Genomic DNA, 16190 nt, shown 5'->3' with positions numbered 1-16190 from the left:
AAAGGAAAGAGAGGGCTCAAAGCTCTCGGCGCCGAGCCGGCGTCGACGGCGCCTGACCGTCCACGACGGCGTCGAGCCTCGGCCTGCGAGCCGTCGACACCGACGTCGAGGCGGGCGCAGAGGCAGGCGCCGACGTACCGAGCGTGCTCGGCGTGCGGCTGTGCCTCCTCGAGGCGAACGACGACGACGGGCTGTCCATCGCTCCGCCCCCTCTCCTGCTGCCGCCGACGACGGGTACCGTCCCCGCCGCACTCTCCGACACGCTCCTCCTCGCGCTCGCTCTCCTGCCGAGCGCCGCAGCGCCCGGACCTGCTCCTCCCGCTCCTCCCCTCGCGAGCGCCCTCCTCGCCTCGTCGCGGCTCGCCTCAAACTCGGCGACGAGGCTCCTCGCGAGCTGTCGGCTCAAGACGGCCTTGTCGTCGCGCGCGATGCGGGACACGGGCGCGTCGAGGATCCGCACCGCCTTGTCGCGGTCCCGGCGGCCGTCGGCCATCGCGCTCGAGGGCGCAGCGAGCGAGTCGTAGACGGTCTTGGTGATGCGCAGGAGGTTGAGGCGGACGAGAGCTTTCGAGGCGCGCTCGAGACGCTCGACGAGGCGCTTGAGGAAGCCGCTCTGGACGGCGAGCGAGGCGGCAAGGACGGGCGAGGTGCGCAAGATCTGCGAGAGGGACGAGCCGGTGCGGCGAAAGAGGTGAGCTCGACGAGTGAGAGGGGCCGAGAGAAGGAGAAAGGAGGGGACGCACCTTGTGAAGAGGCTCGAGGAGGTTGTCGAAGACGGTGCTCTTGGTCCGGCAGAAGAGGCGCACGAGCGCGTCGACGGCGGTCTGCTCGAGGAGGCACTGACCGACCCGGATCGGCTCGTCTTGCAGCCTGTGGACGACACGAGTTAGTGATCGTCGAATGAGGGTGCGCAGGAAGAGAGAGGGAGAGACTGTGACGCACCAGACGAGAATGGCCTCGAGAGCCGGGTTGACCCAGAAGGCGTCGGTGAGCAGGCGCAGGTACAGCGCCATGCCGTCGTGCTGCCACAGCCTGTAGGTTTCTCGTCTGTCAGTGTTCGGTCGACGAGGAAGAGAGAGAGAGGAGAGGGAGCGAGACGACGCACAGCCTCCTTGTCGCCTTGCCCGCATGCGCGCAGTCGCACAGGACGGGGAGCGCAAACTGCTTGAGCGGCGAGTTGTCGCGGACGATCTGCTGCAGGAGCGGGATGGCGCCTGCTGCTGCCGCCTCGGCTTGACGAGCTTTGCTGAGCCGGCAAAGGTTGAACAGGGCGTTGACGGCGTGGTTCTGGATCTCCTGCAGGTTGGCGACGAATCAGTGACAGGGCCCGGGCGCAGAACCGGCGAGAGATAAAGAGAGAGAGAGATTTGGGACGTACTGCGCCGAGGCGGCCCCGATACGTCTGCCCGAGGAGCGAGACGAGCATGCCGATCGTGCCGGCCTGCTGGAGCGGGTCGAGCGCGGCCGGCAGCATCGACAGGTTCTTGACCGTCTTGAGCAGGATGGCGAGAAGGTCCGGCTCGAGGACGTTGGCGGCCTTGACGAGACCTGCGGGCGCGAGTGGGGAAGAGTCGGCTGCGGGGCCGGACGTGTTTGGGAAGGACGAGGAGGGTGGACGCACGAACGAGGATCGACCGGCGCGCCATGGCCTCCTTGACCTTGTGGTCCGACTGGGCGAACAGGAGCAGGACGTGGACGATCTTGGCCTTGGCGCTCTCGGCGAGGTCGTCCGGGTCGCCGCAGACGGCGAGGAGCGCGTTCGAGAGCGGGTCGAGGAGGCCCTCCTGCGTCAGGATGCGGCAAAAGTCGTTGCGCGGTGTCGGGCCCTGTAGGCGACGAGTGAGTCAGTGGCTGTTCGAGTGAGGCTGGGCGAGGTGAACGGTGCCGCGCACGTTCATCTCGAAGACTCGGCAGACGCCGTCGACGGCCATCCAGATGAGGTCCTTGCTCTCCTCGTCTGCTCGGTCGACAGAATCAGTGATCGGACGCGTCGAGAGAGAGAAAGAGACAAGCCGACGCACAGTCCTCGTCCAGCATCTCGACGAGCGTGCGCAGGCCCTGGCACGAGACGAACATCTGCAGCTGTGACGGTCACAGGCGAGAGTCAGGTCTTGCGACGACGGCGAGGCGGACAGAGAGAGGTGGGCGCACCGTCAAGAGCGAGGTGCGGCACATGGCGCCGATGAAGAGGGCCGCCTCGAGGCGGATCTCGCGCGGGAACCGGCGCGAGGCGAAGCTGACGACGACAGGGCAGCCGCCGATGAGCTGTGGGACCTAGAGTGTCAATGAGGCGTCGTGAGGCTCGAGAAGGAGGGAGCGACAGTGGACGCACGGCGACCTTCTCGAGCGTGCTCGGGTCCGAGCCGACGATCTGCGAGCGCGAGACGAGTCAGGTCCTGCTCTGTCGACCAGACGCACACAGATAGAGAGGACGCACAAGGTTGACCACACGCAGCAGGACGCTCAGTCCCTCGCGAGACCTGGCGACCCGCAGCGCCTCGAGGATGACGAGCACGCCGTGGCACTTGAGGAAGTGGGCCCGAGCGTTGAGCGAGTCCTCGAGGAGCCCGACCTGCATAAGGACGATCGTCAGTTCTGCACAATGACGAAGAGACAAGTGAAAGGAGGGACGCACCAGTTGCAGCGCCGCCTCGAGCACCTCGGGCCCATCGCCGTCCCGCTCTCGCCTGCTCCCGCCGCCCAGACCGACCGCCGCCGCCGCGCCCGACACGGTCTCGACGAGCTCGCCGACGAGGGCGCACTGTCGTGCGAGCTGATCGCGCTCGAGGTCGGCGGCGCTGTACTCGAACAGGCCCGCGTCGGCGCCCGAGCCGGCGTCCGCGAGCGCGACCGAGAGGGACGACGCGTCGTCGAGCGCGAACGGGTCGTCCTCGTCCGAGTCCTCGTCGCCGAGCTGCGGAGGTGACGCGGTGCGTCAGGGCGGGGAAGAAGAGGCGAGAGGACTGGAAGAGAGGGGAAAAGGGCGGACGCACCCACGACCGGCTCGACAGGCGCGTGTTGAGCTTGAGGCTCCCGTCCGTCTCTGCGAGCACCGAACTCGTCAATACGTGTACCCCGACCCTGCTGTATCGACGCTCAGGCAAAGAGAGGCAGCGCGCGACGCACCGACACCGCTCCTCCCCCAGCTCGCGCCGCCGCCGGCAAACACCTCGTCGTAGTCGTCCTCATCGTGCTCGGTGTACTTCTCGATCGCGCTCGGCGTGCGGCTGTGACCTGGGCGCACGGGTTGAGGTGGCGACGAGGCGGGCGAGCTGAGGGCCGAGTGCGAGAGGGCGACGAGGTCCGAGGGTCGGAGGAGCTGAGGGCGGGCGGCAGATTTGGCCTGCGCGACAGGGAAGGACGAGGATCAGTACGTTGAGCGCGTCGTGCTCGACAAGGCGAGGAGAGAACAGGCCCGGCGCACCTTGAAGCTGCTGACCCGGAGCGCGAACGCGTCCCCTCGCCCGCCCTCGCCGTCCTCCTCCCCACCGAGCAGGTCCGAGTAGTCCTCGACGATCTGGCCCAGCGGCACACCTCCCGCTCCTCCTGCCGCACCCGCCTTGCCCCTGCTCGCGCCCGCCGCGACCGGCCGATTCGGCCGAATCGTGAGCGAGTTGCCCTGCCACCCGTCCTCGCCCGCACCCTCGCCCTCGCCGTCCTCCTCAGACGACGCCGCCCTCGCCGACGCCTCGCTCGCCGACCCGGCCGGCGACGCCGCGACGGCGTGGATCTTGCCGACCGAGATGCCCTCCTCAAAGTCGCTGTCCCAGTTGTCGCTGTCGCTGTCGCGCTCGGCGGCGCCGGCGCCGGCAGCGAGAGAGGCGGTGCCGCTGTCGAGTTCGAGCGAGAGAGGCGTTGAGGAGGACGAGGGGTGGGCGAGCGCAGGGAGGGCGGCGGTCGAGGAGGAGGACGAGGGGTGCAGGAGCGCGCTCGCGAGCGAATGTGCAGCAGGGCTCGGCGCGGTCGAGGGCGAGGGCGAGGTTGCGGCTGAGAGATGCGGCGATGCGGAGGAAGACGAGGAGGAAGGGTGGGCGAGCGCTGCGGCGCCGCGAGGTCGGAGAGGAAGGCGAGGGGCAGGAAGGGCGGTCGGCGCGCGAGGTGCGGCGGGGTTGGCTGTGCGCCGTCATGGTCAAGTAGTCAGTAGTCTGACACAAGGACAGAAACACCTGACGACGAGAGGAACAGGCGGGCGCACCTCTGAGCGCCTCGTTCCACTCCTTGACGACGCGCACCTCGTCCTCGTACGTGCTCGCCGGCCTCGCCGCCCCGCTCGTCCGCTCGTCCCGCTCCTCGTTCCCTCGTCCACTCGCTCCTGCCCTCGCGCCCCTGCCGCCGCCGCCGCCGCCGCCGTCGCCGTTCGTCGCTCGGGCCGCCGCCTCCCGCGCGTCGCTCTCCTCGCGCTGCGCGTCGGCCTGGCGCTTGGCGGCGACCATCCACGGGTGGCGCAGGAGCTTCCTCGCGCCGACGCGCAGGTTGCCATCCTTCTGGAAGCACTGGGCGAGAAAGTCGCGCACGCCGGCGCTCGCGCCTGGAGGGAGCGGTGGGCCATCTGGGTCGTTGACGATGCGGAACAGGGCCGGCATCGGGTCGAGGTGGTGGTACGGGGGTTTGCCCGTCAGGAGCTCGACGACGAGGGCGCCGAGGGACCAGATGTCGCTCGAGGGGGACGCGCCCGACTGGTCGACGACCTCGGGCGCCATCCAGTACGGCGAGCCGACGACGGACGAGTCGGGGAGCGAGCCGACGCGGGTCGCGACGCCAAAATCGGCGACTGTGGATGTGTGCGCCGAGCAAGGGCGACAAAGGGAGGGAGAGGGAGAGGGGCGAGAAAGAGTCAGATCCGGCTCGACGAGGAACTCGAGAGAGGGAGATGGGTTCGACGCACGCTTGATGCTGCCCTCCTTTGTGGCGAGGATGTTGCTGCCCTTGATGTCGCGGTGGATGACGCCCTGGTCGTGCAGGTACAGGAGGCCCTGGAGGACCTGGAGCGTGTACAGGCCCACGAGCGACTCGGGGATGCGGCCAAACTTCTTGATGATGGCCGACAGCGAGCCGTTCTCACAGTACTCGAGGACGATGTAGAGCGACGTCGAGGTGCGGGCGTAGCCGCGGTACTGGACGATGTTGGGGTCTGTTGGAGCGTGGGTGCGTCAGGCGAGGCGCGAGGAGGGAGCGGCCGACCGAGGTTCGTGCAAGAGAGACGCACGATGCAGGTTCTTGAGGAGGTCGATCTCGGACTGTGACGGGCACGGGAGAGTCAGTCGTGTGGCTGAGGGCGTGGAGGAGGAGGACGAGTGGGGCGCACCATGATGTCGGGCAGCTCGCTCTCGGGGATGTGCCGCAGGTCGATCTGTGTGGACGAACCGTGTGAGTCCTCATGAACAACATTATCGAGCGAGCGCAGCTCGTGGCAGGGCGCGACGAGCTGCACTCGCGTCGGGCGAGTCGCGAGGACGCACCTGCTTGACGGCGCATGTCTCGCCCGTGGTCCCTGTGGGTGCGAGGGAGTGCGTGGTCAGCTGGTGGTGCGGTGCGGGTGACAGGGGAGGGGCGAGGGCGTACAGTTGAGTGCCTGGTTGAGCGACGCGATGGGGGGGAGCGGGCGCGGGGGCGAGGGGTCAGCGGGGGCGCACGAGGCAAGAGGAGGGAGACGGACCTTGTAGACGGAGCCGAATGCGCCCTGGCCGAGTTCTGTGTGCGATGTCTGCCTGTGTGTGTGTGTGTGTGTGAGTGTGTGTGTGTGGGGAGGGACGAGAGGGAGGGGGGAGCGCACACAGTTGGGGAGCGAGGGTGGTGGTGGAGGGCGGTCTGGTGAGAGAGCCATGGGAAGAACAAGGCAGCCGGTGGCTGCAGAGGGTGAGCCTCAGAGGCGAGAGCGGGTGCATGCTCGTCTCGTCGTCGTTGGTGAGCTCGAGCGGGCGAGCGACGGCCGGCCTCGTCTTGACCTCGCCTCACTGCCTCGCTCCTGCCAGAGACTCTTGAGACCAGCTCGAGCCATGGCTGCTGCTGCACCACCCACCCCGGCACCCCGCCCGCCTCGCCAGCGCCTCAACAAGCTCGAGCGCACCCAGCTCCGCCGCGACCTCGCTCACCACGACAAGGACGCAGACCACCGCCAGGACGACGACGACCAAGCCACCACCGCACCACTCGACTGGCTACCCCTCGCCGACACGCGCACCCACCAGTGCCCCGTCGTCTTCACCCCCGATGGCTCGTGAGCACCAGCACCGCCTTCTTCCCTCCCTACTCTCTCTGGGCACCCACACTGACCCTCGTTGCACACAGCTACGCCTTCATCGCCTCGGGCGCCGCCGTCAAGGTCTACTCGGTCGCGTCGACCCAGCTCATGTCGACCCTCTCGATCCGCCCCTACTCGTCCTCGACCGCGACCACCACCAACGAGCCCGCAGCCCTGCGCCGCGCCACCGTCTCGGCCGTCCTCCTGTCGCCCTCCAACCCGCGCCAGCTCGTCGTCGCCGCCACCGACGGCAAGGTCCGCCTGTGGGACTACCTCGACGGCGCCCTCTTGCGCACCCTCGACCTCGGCGCCCCGATCCTCCACGCCACGGCCAACCACAACCTCGCCGACCACCTCTTCGTCGCCCTCGGCACCAACTCGAACCTCGACGCCGAGGCGAGCGTCTACCTCGTGTCGCTCCGCGCCGCAAAGCACCTCGTCGACGGCGTCGTGACCGCCGCCGACCCCTCGACCCCGGTCCAGCCCGCGCGCCGCGTCCGCCTCGCGACCCCGCGCATCGTGCGCGCTCTCGCCCTCTCGCACGACGGCGCCGTCCTCGCAAGCGTCAACCCCAACGCCGTCCACCTCGCGCGCACCCACGACATCCAGCGCGGCTTCACCCAGTCGGTGCCCGCCGCCGACGACGAGGTCCTCACCACCGTCGCCTTCCACCCGACCGACAACTACTTTGCGACCGGCAACGAGCGCGGCCAGATCCGCCTGTGGTACAACGTCCTCGGCGCCCCCTCGTCGTCGTCCGAGGCCGGCGACAGCGCGCTCGCCGCACCCGCACCGACGACGAGCGTCCTCCACTGGCACGCCCACGCCGTGTCGTCGCTCGCCTTTACGCCCAACGGCGCCTACCTCCTGTCGGGCGGCCAAGAGGCCGTCCTCGTCCTGTGGCAGCTCCACACGGGCCACCAGGAGTACGTGCCCCGCCTCGGCGCCCCCATCTCGAGCCTCACCGTCCTCGACGGCACGCGCGACAACCCCGAGCAGCAGGTCGCCGCCAGGTTGAGCGACGGCAGCGTCGCCTTTGTCGGCAGCCAGCGCCTCAGGGTCGGCAAGGTCATCTCGGGCCTCAAGGCCGGTGCGTCCTCCTTCTCCTTTCTCTCTCTCTCCCGTGGACCTCCTCCTGACTCGAGACCCTCTCACACAGACGCCTCGTCCCGCCCGACGTTCGCCCCTGCCCCGTCGACCCTCCCGACCCCGCTCGCGCTCGACCCGTCCACCTCGGCCCTCGTCCTCCCCGCCGCGCACCCGTCGTCGCTCCAGTTCTACTCGCCCCTCGACGACGCCTCGATCCTCGAGCTCGAGGTGGCGCCCTCGAACCGCGTCACGAGCGCTCAGCGCGACCGCCCGCTCGAGCCCACTCGCGTCGAGCGCGTCGCCTTTTCGACGCCCGAACCTCGCGGCGCCGGCGCCTACTGGATGGCGACGGTCGACTCGTGGGCCAAGGACGGCTTTACGCCCGTGCGCCAGCTCAAGCTGTGGCGCAAGCAGGTCGGCGCTGCCGCCGCCGCCGAGCAGCAGCACTCGTTCGCCCTGTCGACCCGCATCGACCGCCCGCACGACGGGCCCATCACGTCGCTCGCGTTCTCGCCCTCGACCGCGTCGCCGCTCCTCCTCACGACCTCGACCGACGGCTCGATCAAGGTCTGGGCCCCGACCACCTCGTCGTCGTCATCGTCGTCGGCCTCGAGCGGCGGTGCCTGGGCCTGCCGCGCCGCGCTGTCGCACCGCGGGTCGGCGCCCGTCGCCGCCGCGTGGAGCGCCGACGGCAGCATGTTTGCCGTCGCGCACGTGCGCGGCTCGGTCACGCTGTGGAGCCTCGCCCAGGGCGGCGTCCTCATGCACTCGTTTGCGGCGACGAGCGTCGGCCGGCCCCGCCACGTCGCGTTTGTCGACGCCGAGGGCGAGCGCAGCGGCGGCGACGGCGCGACGGCGCTCGTCGTGGGGGGCAGTCTCGGGTCGATCGCGTGGGACTTGCTCACGCTCGACGAGGTGCACACGACCAGAATCGACTTTGCGACGCTCGCCGTCCAGCCTGGGTCGGGCCTGCTCCTCGGCACCGAGGACGCTGCGCCCACCGCGTCGACCTCGGCCTCGGCGTCGTCGGCATCGGCGTCGTCGTCGAACGCAGGCGCCAAGAAGGCGGTCAAGGCGACCAAGACGGGCCCGAGCGCGACCTCGACCGACGGTGCCGCCCCGGCGCTCCTGTACTCGCTCCCCGTCGCGTCGACCTCGCGCGAGGCCGCCCTCGCGCACCTCGACGCGCGCCCGCTCCCCTGTGCCCCGCGCCAGCTCCTCCCTCTCCCCTCCTCGGCCTCGGCCTCGGCCTCATCCTCGTCCGCCGCCACGACCTCGTCGCGCCGCACCGACGCGCACCCGGTCTCGCTCGCCGCAGTCGACCCGACCGGCGCCGTTTCGCTCCTCGGCGCCGCGGCCGCCCTCGGCGGGTCGGTCGCGCCCTCGGCGCTCCCGCAGGCCGCCGGCACGGGCGCCAAGGAGGGTCTCTTTGACGAGATCTTTGGCTCGGCCTCGGCGGCGGCGGCGGCGACGAGCGCGGGCGCGAGCAGGGCCAAGGGCAAGGGCCGGGCGCTCCTGGGCGACGGTTCGGCGGCGGCGGCGGGCGCGAGGATCGACGTCGGCGCGCTCGGCAAGGGCGCCGCCGTCCTCCTCGAGACGCCGGCGCACGTGCTCCCGCCTGTGCGCATGCTCTGGCGCGAGCTGCTGCGGGTCGAGCAGCGCCCGGCGGCGGTCGAGCTCGAGCTCGAGGGCGGCGACAATGGCTCGCGGGCGGCGACGGCGGCAGCAGCGACGGGCGCAGCGACGTCGCCGCCGCAGCAGCAGAAGAGCGAGGTGCTCTCGGCGACGACGACGGCGCCCGTCTTCAGCTCGCTCGGGCAGGAGACGATGCGCGGGATCTTCAGCAGGCGGTTGGCCGGAGGTGTGGCCGGGTCGGCGTAGAGCTCGATGGCAAGCCTTAGCGACTCGTTCGTAGCTCGTACGGCATGTTGAGAGAGTGCTCGAGACGTAGCTAGCGAGAGCGAGAGCTGAGAGGGTCCGAGCGGACCTTCTCAAGTGGATGGCTGCCGAGGGGAACTCTGTCCTCCTGCTCCTGCTTTGCCCCGGGTGCTCAGCAGACCTGTCGAGCAGCACTCTGAACTCGACTCGAGCCGCTCAGGCGAGAGAACGGAGCCGGGAAAAGAAGGAGCGAGTCCACCTGCACCTCGAGCCAAACAGTCCGACTCACCCCCTCCTCCCTCGTCCTCTGGCGACGCGACCGGCTCGGCCCAAGGGCACGAGAGCAAAAAAATGACAAAAGAGAAGGGAGTGCGTAAGCAGCTGCGACGCGTCCGCCCGGGTCCAGAGGGTCAAACCCCGGCGTCCGCTCGAACACAAGGTTCGAGGGTCAAGCTCGGAGCGTCCGCTCGGACCCCGAGGGTCAAGCTATCGCGCTTTGATATCACTATTACTCTTTCCAGCCCGGTATGCATGCCTCAACGTCTCGAGGTAATCCCGCAGCTTGATATTAGGAGAGAGCTAATGACCCTGGGTGGTTCGACAAAGGAAAGTACTACTTTGCAAACGCACGCCACACGCATTCGGTTTACCTCCCGACGGTTCTCCTTCTCGCACCTCGACTCGCTTGGACTTGGGAAGGTCGCCATCGTCTCGAGCATTTTCTGTTGCACATCTGGGTACCCTACATGACCCCCCTTGCGCGAGATGGCGAGCGAGGAGCGAGGAAAAACGTCGGACGAGGAGGGCGCGCGCGCCGGCTCGGCTCACCACTTCCCCACATTCTCGCTGCTCTGCCCTCTCGTCCTGCTGCCACAGCGCTCGGCTTGGACTGTGAGGCAGCTGTGGGACAGTTTTGGCCCAGCAGAGAGGCCTCGCGAGGCCTCGCGAGCACAGAGCGAGCGAACAGAGGGCCGAATCGAGCTCGAGAGGACGAGACGCGAGCTGCTTCGTCGAGCTGTGCTCCCAAGTCTGCTCCTGCACGTCCGAGACTCGCTCAAGGGCTCGGCAAAGTGTAGCTCGAGAGGTCCGGCGACCGTGCGCTGCCCTTTGCGAGCGGTCCGAGCGTCGAGTCGAAGGTCAAAGCGCCGCAGCTCGACATCGCGTCTCACGCTCCCTCGCGTTGCTCGGACTCAGTCGTGCTAGGTCGCAGTCCGGCTGTTCGACTCGAGCGGTCGCGAAGCAGACAAAGCGAGCGAGCCCCTGAGCGAAGGCAGGCGCCTGGTACGGAGGTGCGGACCCGACATTTTCTGCTGGAGGACCGCTCGCGAGGCTCGACGTACTTCGTAAGGCACGTCTGCTTCGGTTCCCGAGCGTGCGCAACCTCCCGCTAGCGCCAAAAGCAAGTAGATGGAACCAGCAAAAATGCATTGGCCGGGAATCGAACCCGGGGCTAGGCAATTCAGCAGAAGCTGGCAATGCCCAATTTTGCCACTAAACCACCAATGCTTCGGTTGTCTCAGCGGGCCGGCATTAGCAGACAGATAGTGCCGTCACCCTGAACTCCTCAATAGCCTCGCTTCGACGGCGTTCTGCCTCTGGCGAGGCTTGACAAGCCTCGCGACCCTCGTGCAGGTTAGTCCGAGCTACTTCTCGCGCTGCGCGCGCCGGAAAGCCAGCACGGCGCACGGTCCGCTGCCGATCCGGCCGCCGGCCGCTCTCGCTCGAGCGACGCTCTATGCCGCACAGCTCAAGTCGCGGCGTTCGCTGAGCGCAAGCCTGTCGAAGAGCGGCGGCGACAGGAAGAGCGCCTCGCTTTCAGCAGCTCTCTCTCTGTGCCTCGCCTCGAGAGCGCTCTCCCTCGTCCGCTTGCTCTCTCGTCGCGCCACGCGGTGCGCCACTGGCGACCGGGAAGAGCTAAAAGAGACAGTGATACAACACACACAGGACCGAGAGCGACCCTCCCGTCGCGCCGCCCGTGCGAGCGCAGCCGACCGCCGAGAACGAGGGCGGAGGAGAGGGGGAGGAGTGGACGGACAGGGAAGGGCTGGGTCGTCTAGGGGGCGATGGTGGCGCCGGGGAAGCAGTCGGCAGGAGTGACCTTGGGGTGCTTGCCTGCGTGGCTGTTGCAGGACGCGAGAGAGGTCAGCTTGCGCGAGAGCTCGAGAGGTGAGAGGGAGGCGGACGCACTCGCGCAGCGACACCGGCATGGACGCAATGATCGGGGCCTTGCACACCGTGCACTGGATCGTGGGCTTGGCGGCCTTCTTGGGCACGCCGGCGGCGGTCGTCTCGACCTGCGAGGAGGAGACGAAGGTGAGCGGGGGAGGGTCGAAGGCTTGGGCTCAGGGGCAGGCGTGGACGCACCTTGATGCCCTTGGCGGCCTTCTCCTTCTGCTCACGAGTGCGTGCGTCCTTCTTCGAGAGGCCCATGGTCGATAGCGGTGGTGGGAGTCGAGGAGAGAGATGAGGTTGGCCGAGCGCGAGCTCAAGTGAATTCGGCGCACGTGCAGGGCAACGCGCTCACGCTGCAGCGGGTTCCGCGGTCTCCAGCGCGCTCGTATTGAGCTCGTAAGACTATCGAGAGCGGACCAGCAAAAGCAAGCGGGCAAGCAGCCGCGGCCTCTCCTCGTCGGCGCCGCACCTGACGCTGCACCTCCTGCTCGCGCTCTGGTTCTTTCTTTCTGGCCGACAAGACGACGAGCGCGACGGCCTGGACTCTCGAGCATCGCGGAGAGACGACGAGGTGGTGGCAATAAGCTCGTTGAGGCTCGTAGGAAAGGACACTACAACACGCTGTTGAACGGCGCACAGACCCTCCTGCAGGCGGCGACAACGCTCGATGAGTCAGTCGGGGTCCCATCGACGAGGACGAGAGAGAGAGAGAGAGAGAGAGAGAGAGAGAGGAAGAGGGACGCACAGCTTCTCCCTCGAGAACGACCCCGTCTAGACCTCCTCGGCTTCTACCGCCGCCGGCCGATGGATCGCGTCGACGACCGCGAGCGCGTCCTTGACCTCGCGCGTGTCGTGCACTCTGACGACCTCGCACACGCCGCTCGCGACGCACGTGCCCGTCGCGACGAGCGTCTCGGCGAGGCGGTCCTTGGCGTCGCCCTTGTGCGGCGCGAGGAACCGCTTGCGGCTCAGGCCGACGAGGACCGGGTACTCGCGCAGGGGCGAGTCGGCGCCGTCACCGTCGCCGCCAAAGAGGCGTGGCAGGGCGCGCAGGAGCGCATAGTTGTGCTGCGCCGTCTTGGCGAACCCGATGCCCGGGTCGAGGACGACGTTCCACCGCCGGACGCCCTTGCTCAGGGCGCGCTCGACCATCTGCTCCATCTCGGCGCGCACGCCGGCGACGACGCCGCCGGGCCCAGGGTACTGCGCGAGGCCGGCCATGGTCGACGGGTCGCCGCGCGAGTGCATGAGGACGACGGGGCACGCGCGCTCGGCGAGCAGCTCGAGCATGCCCTCGCCGCGCCCGCCGTACACGTCGTTGACGACGTCGGCGCCGGCGTCGAGCGCCTGGCGCGCCACCTCGGCGCGGAACGTGTCGACCGAGAGCGGGACCGAGACGTCGCGCTCGCGCAGGGCGGCGATGACGGGCACGACGCGCGCCGCCTCGTCGGCGGCAGGGACGTCGGGCGCGTTCGGGCGCGTCGACATGCCGCCGAGGTCGAGGATGTCGGCGCCGGCGGCGAGGTGGGCGTCGCACGCTGCGAGCGCGAGCGGGACCGTCGCCGCGTCGCCGCCGTCCGAGAACGAGTCGGGCGTCGTGTTGACGATCGACATGACAAGCGTGCGGGTCGAGGCGATCGTCGACAGGGCAGTCGGGCGCGAGTAGGGGTGCACGACGGAGCGCGAGAGGGGAAAGACGCGGTGGACGGTCGACCGGGTCGACGAGAGGAGGGTGCGCAGGAGCGCGAGCGGCGTCTCGCGCAGGGTGGGGAGGACGAGGTCGGGAGCGAGGCTGCGATACAAAGATTCTGAGAGTCAGCCCGTGAAAGAGAAGGAAGACTGAGGAGCAAAGGGAGCGAGAGGGACGCACTCGACGAGCGGGCGCAGGACAAACTCTCGCTCCTGGATCCCCTGGTGCGGCACCTTCAGCCACCTGTCCTCGCCCGCCCTCTCCTTCTCTCGCTCGCCCGCTGCCGACGACGCCGCCGCCTCGGCCGAGCGCGTGTCGAGCACGACGTCGTCGTACAGGAGCACGTCGAGGTCGATGACGCGGGGCCCGTTGCGGAACGTCGTAAAGTCGCGCCCGAGGGCCTCCTCGACCGACTTGCACACGGTGAGGAGCGCCGTCGGCGAGAGCGAGGTCGAGATCTGGGGGGCGAAATGAGAAGGAGGGTCAGGCCGCGACTTGAGGGAAACCGAGGGAGGCAAAAAGAGAGAGTAAGGCGAGGGCGTACCTTGACGGCCGCGTTCAGGAACTTTGCCTGCTCCTCGTGGTACATGGCCTCGCTCTCGTACAGGAAGCTCGTGTCGACGACCTTGACGTGGCCGTCGGCGAGCTGCTCAAGGCGGCTCACGGCGTCGTTCAAGTTGCCCGCGCGCTCGCCGAGGTTGGTGCCGAGGCCGAGGTACGCGACGTGCGCGTGCGCGGGCGAGAACGACGCCGAGGTCGAGAGGGCGCGCACGCCGGGCACGAGCGCGAGCGCGGCAAAGTCGGCGCGCGTGCGCGTCACCTGGACCGACGGGTGGCGGGCAAACATGAGGGCCGACGGCTTGGACACGCGGACGGTCGTGCGCGAGATGTCCCAGCCGGGCGTCGGCGGCGTGGTGGACGACAGCGGGACGGCGGGAGGGGTGAGGAGGAGGGACGAGATCGAGGTGACGACGTGCTCGATCGTGAGCGGGCCCGACGACGAGAGGTGCTGTGTGTGCCGAGGGAGCGCGCGCTTATCAGTGCCTGTCGCGGCGAGAAGTGGGCCGCGAAAGAGCCGAGAGGAGGACTGGCTCGGGCGCACCTGCTCGACCTGCTTGACGGCCTTGCGCCAGTGGGCCCACCCAGCTCGGGCGCCGTTGGGCAAGCGGGTCATGGACATCGTGTCGGGGCCGAACTCGAGGTCGACGATGACTTCTTGCTCGTCTAGGCGCTCACACGGGTTGAGGCCAATGATGATCTGGCGGCGGAGGGCGCGGACGAAGAGGGTGTCGTCGGCGAGGGAGGGTGCGTCGGGGCGGAGGGTGTAGGTCGGTGTCGGTGAGGGCGAGGTCGCAATCGAGGAGGAGGACGAAGGAGGAGAGGGCGAGGCGGTGTAGTCGGAGCGGGAGCGCGACAGGACGACGCCGACGGCCTCGGCGGTGAGGAGGGCGCGAGGTCGGCGGAGCTCGAGGCGGACGTTTGGTGCGCTGGCGTGGAAGAGGACGACGTAGCACAGCTGCTCTGCGAGTTGTTCGAGCGGGAGCTCGTGGTCGTCGTCGGTGGACGAAGGCGGAGCGAGTTGGGCGATGTGGCGCTCGATGTGTTTTGTGACGGTGCCGTAGTTGAGCGAGTCGGTGAGGAGGTTGTCCTCGTTGGCCTCTGAGCGGACCGAGGTGCGGATGTCGAGCGAGCAGACGAGGGGTTGAGGCTTGCGCGGGCGGAGCCACAAGTCGACGCCGAGCGACGCGGTGCGCAGCTCGAGGTCGGTGACGCGGATCACGTCCAAGGGCATGCGCAGGGCGGGAGTGCGGGCCCGTCGTCGTGGTTGGAGGACGAGGAGGAGAGCGAGCACCGCCTCGTCGTCCCTCTTCCTCTCTCTCTCTCTTCACTCGCTCTCGCTCTGATGGCTGCTGCTCCAGTCACACTCTACGTCTACGACCTATCCAACGGCCTTGCTCAGCTCTATGGCACCGCCCTCACCGGTGCGCCCCCCCCCTCCCCTCTCGCTCTCCTCCCCACCTCGTTCGCTCACGCCGCGCAAGCGCTCCCCCTCCTCGCCCCCCCATCCACAGGCCGACCAGTCGAGGGCATCTGGCACACCGCAATCGTCGTCCACGGCATCGAGATATTCTACGGCCAGGGCATCTCGATCGTCTCGCCTCCAGGAACCACTCACGTCCGTCCACCTCCTTTCCACCCTCTTCCACCACAGCAAGCTGACTCTTTGACCTGCACACAGCATGGCCAGCCCAAGAAGCGCATCCCATGTGGCGAGACCCACCTCGACAAGGCCACCGTGCTCGAGTACATCGACGCCGTGCGCGACTCGTGGACGGCAGAAGCCTACCACCTGCTCGAGTACAACTGCAACTCGTTCACCGACACCCTCCTCGGCTTCCTCAACGGCAACTCGATCCCGGGCGACATCCGCAACCAGCCCTCGGGTCCGTCTCCCTCCTCCCCTCGCCCTCTCCCTCTCGCACCGACCGACGCGCTGACGACGTGGCCCACAGACATCATGTCGACGCCGTTTGGCCAGCAGATGCGGCCCATGATCGAGTCGATGTTTGTCGGCCGCAGAAACCCGTCGGCAGGAGCCGCCGTCAACAACCTCGTCCCGCAACTCGGCGGCTTCACGACGCCGCCAACCTCGTCCACCCCACCGTCTCGAGACGACGTGCCCTCTCTCGCATCTGCCACCTCGAACCTCGAGCTGTGCACCTCGTCGGCCTCGCTCCGCACCACGCTCGCCTCGTCACCCGCCGTCGCCATCATGTTCACCTCGCCGACTTGCCCGCCGTGCGCCGCCATCAAGCCCCACTTTGAGCAGCGCGCCAAGGAGCACGCGTCGCCGGCAAGCCGCCGCATCGTCTTTGTCGTCGTCGAGACGCACGCCGGGCACGGCGCCGAGGTCGCGCGCTCGCCCGAGTTTGGCGGGCCCGTGACGGCGACGCCCTCGTTCGTCTTCTTTGCGCGCGGCGCCAAGGTCGGCGAGTGCAAGGGCGCCGACCGACGAGAGCTCGACACCCAGGTCGGCATGCTCGCGCTCGCCGCGTTCCCGCCGCACCCGCACGACAAGGTCGCCGTGCCGGCGCTCAACAAGCTCGCGCGGCAGCTCGC

At 68.7% G+C, this 16190-nt stretch overlaps 5 protein-coding genes and 1 non-coding gene across 6 annotated transcripts; 2 read left to right on the top strand and 4 right to left on the bottom strand.

Annotated features, from left to right (window-relative positions):
- Positions 1 to 16: 16 nt before the first annotated feature.
- RHOBADRAFT_47116 (uncharacterized protein) lies at positions 17 to 5824 on the bottom strand (the record flags this gene model as incomplete). The annotated part of the gene is made up of 23 exons (XM_018414931.1): positions 17 to 658; positions 744 to 870; positions 943 to 1032; positions 1106 to 1296; positions 1379 to 1548; positions 1622 to 1826; positions 1893 to 1957; positions 2022 to 2082; positions 2152 to 2265; positions 2333 to 2371; positions 2438 to 2572; positions 2636 to 2914; positions 2994 to 3043; positions 3127 to 3343; positions 3425 to 4113; positions 4196 to 4771; positions 4886 to 5131; positions 5207 to 5237; positions 5306 to 5350; positions 5460 to 5491; positions 5563 to 5572; positions 5657 to 5704; positions 5774 to 5824. 23 exons carry the CDS (start codon positions 5822 to 5824, stop codon positions 17 to 19), a joined length of 4113 nt encoding a protein of 1370 aa, XP_018268319.1.
- A 172-nt stretch (positions 5825 to 5996) lies between these two features.
- RHOBADRAFT_56083 (uncharacterized protein) lies at positions 5997 to 9240 on the top strand (the record flags this gene model as incomplete). The annotated part of the gene is made up of 3 exons (XM_018418173.1): positions 5997 to 6217; positions 6289 to 7331; positions 7401 to 9240. 3 exons carry the CDS (start codon positions 5997 to 5999, stop codon positions 9209 to 9211), a joined length of 3075 nt encoding a protein of 1024 aa, XP_018268318.1. The 3' UTR covers positions 9212 to 9240.
- Positions 9241 to 10631: 1391 nt separating this feature from the next.
- RHOBADRAFT_t129 lies at positions 10632 to 10714 on the bottom strand. The gene has a single exon. It is a non-coding gene; the product is annotated as a tRNA-Gly (tRNA).
- Positions 10715 to 11261: 547 nt separating this feature from the next.
- On the bottom strand, positions 11262 to 11638 carry RHOBADRAFT_47114 (uncharacterized protein; the record flags this gene model as incomplete). Its single annotated transcript, XM_018414930.1, has 3 exons — positions 11262 to 11328; positions 11396 to 11502; positions 11573 to 11638. 3 exons carry the CDS (start codon positions 11636 to 11638, stop codon positions 11262 to 11264), a joined length of 240 nt encoding a protein of 79 aa, XP_018268317.1.
- Positions 11639 to 11948: 310 nt separating this feature from the next.
- On the bottom strand, positions 11949 to 14862 carry RHOBADRAFT_56081 (uncharacterized protein; the record flags this gene model as incomplete). Its single annotated transcript, XM_018418172.1, has 5 exons — positions 11949 to 12025; positions 12126 to 13172; positions 13251 to 13528; positions 13615 to 14079; positions 14173 to 14862. 4 exons carry the CDS (start codon positions 14860 to 14862, stop codon positions 12152 to 12154), a joined length of 2454 nt encoding a protein of 817 aa, XP_018268316.1. The 3' UTR covers positions 11949 to 12025; positions 12126 to 12151.
- A 111-nt stretch (positions 14863 to 14973) lies between these two features.
- RHOBADRAFT_30277 (uncharacterized protein) lies at positions 14974 to 15747 on the top strand (the record flags this gene model as incomplete). The annotated part of the gene is made up of 4 exons (XM_018412902.1): positions 14974 to 15052; positions 15143 to 15246; positions 15310 to 15514; positions 15584 to 15747. Coding segments are annotated over 4 exons (552 nt in total), but the record flags the coding sequence as incomplete, so codon positions are not given.
- Positions 15748 to 16190: the final 443 nt, after the last annotated feature.

Source organism: Rhodotorula graminis (assembly GCF_001329695.1).
Source record: "Rhodotorula graminis WP1 unplaced genomic scaffold RHOBAscaffold_16, whole genome shotgun sequence".
In the NCBI taxonomy this organism is placed as follows: Eukaryota; Fungi; Basidiomycota; class Microbotryomycetes; order Sporidiobolales; family Sporidiobolaceae; genus Rhodotorula; species Rhodotorula graminis.
This window is presented reverse-complemented; position numbering and strand designations above follow the sequence as displayed.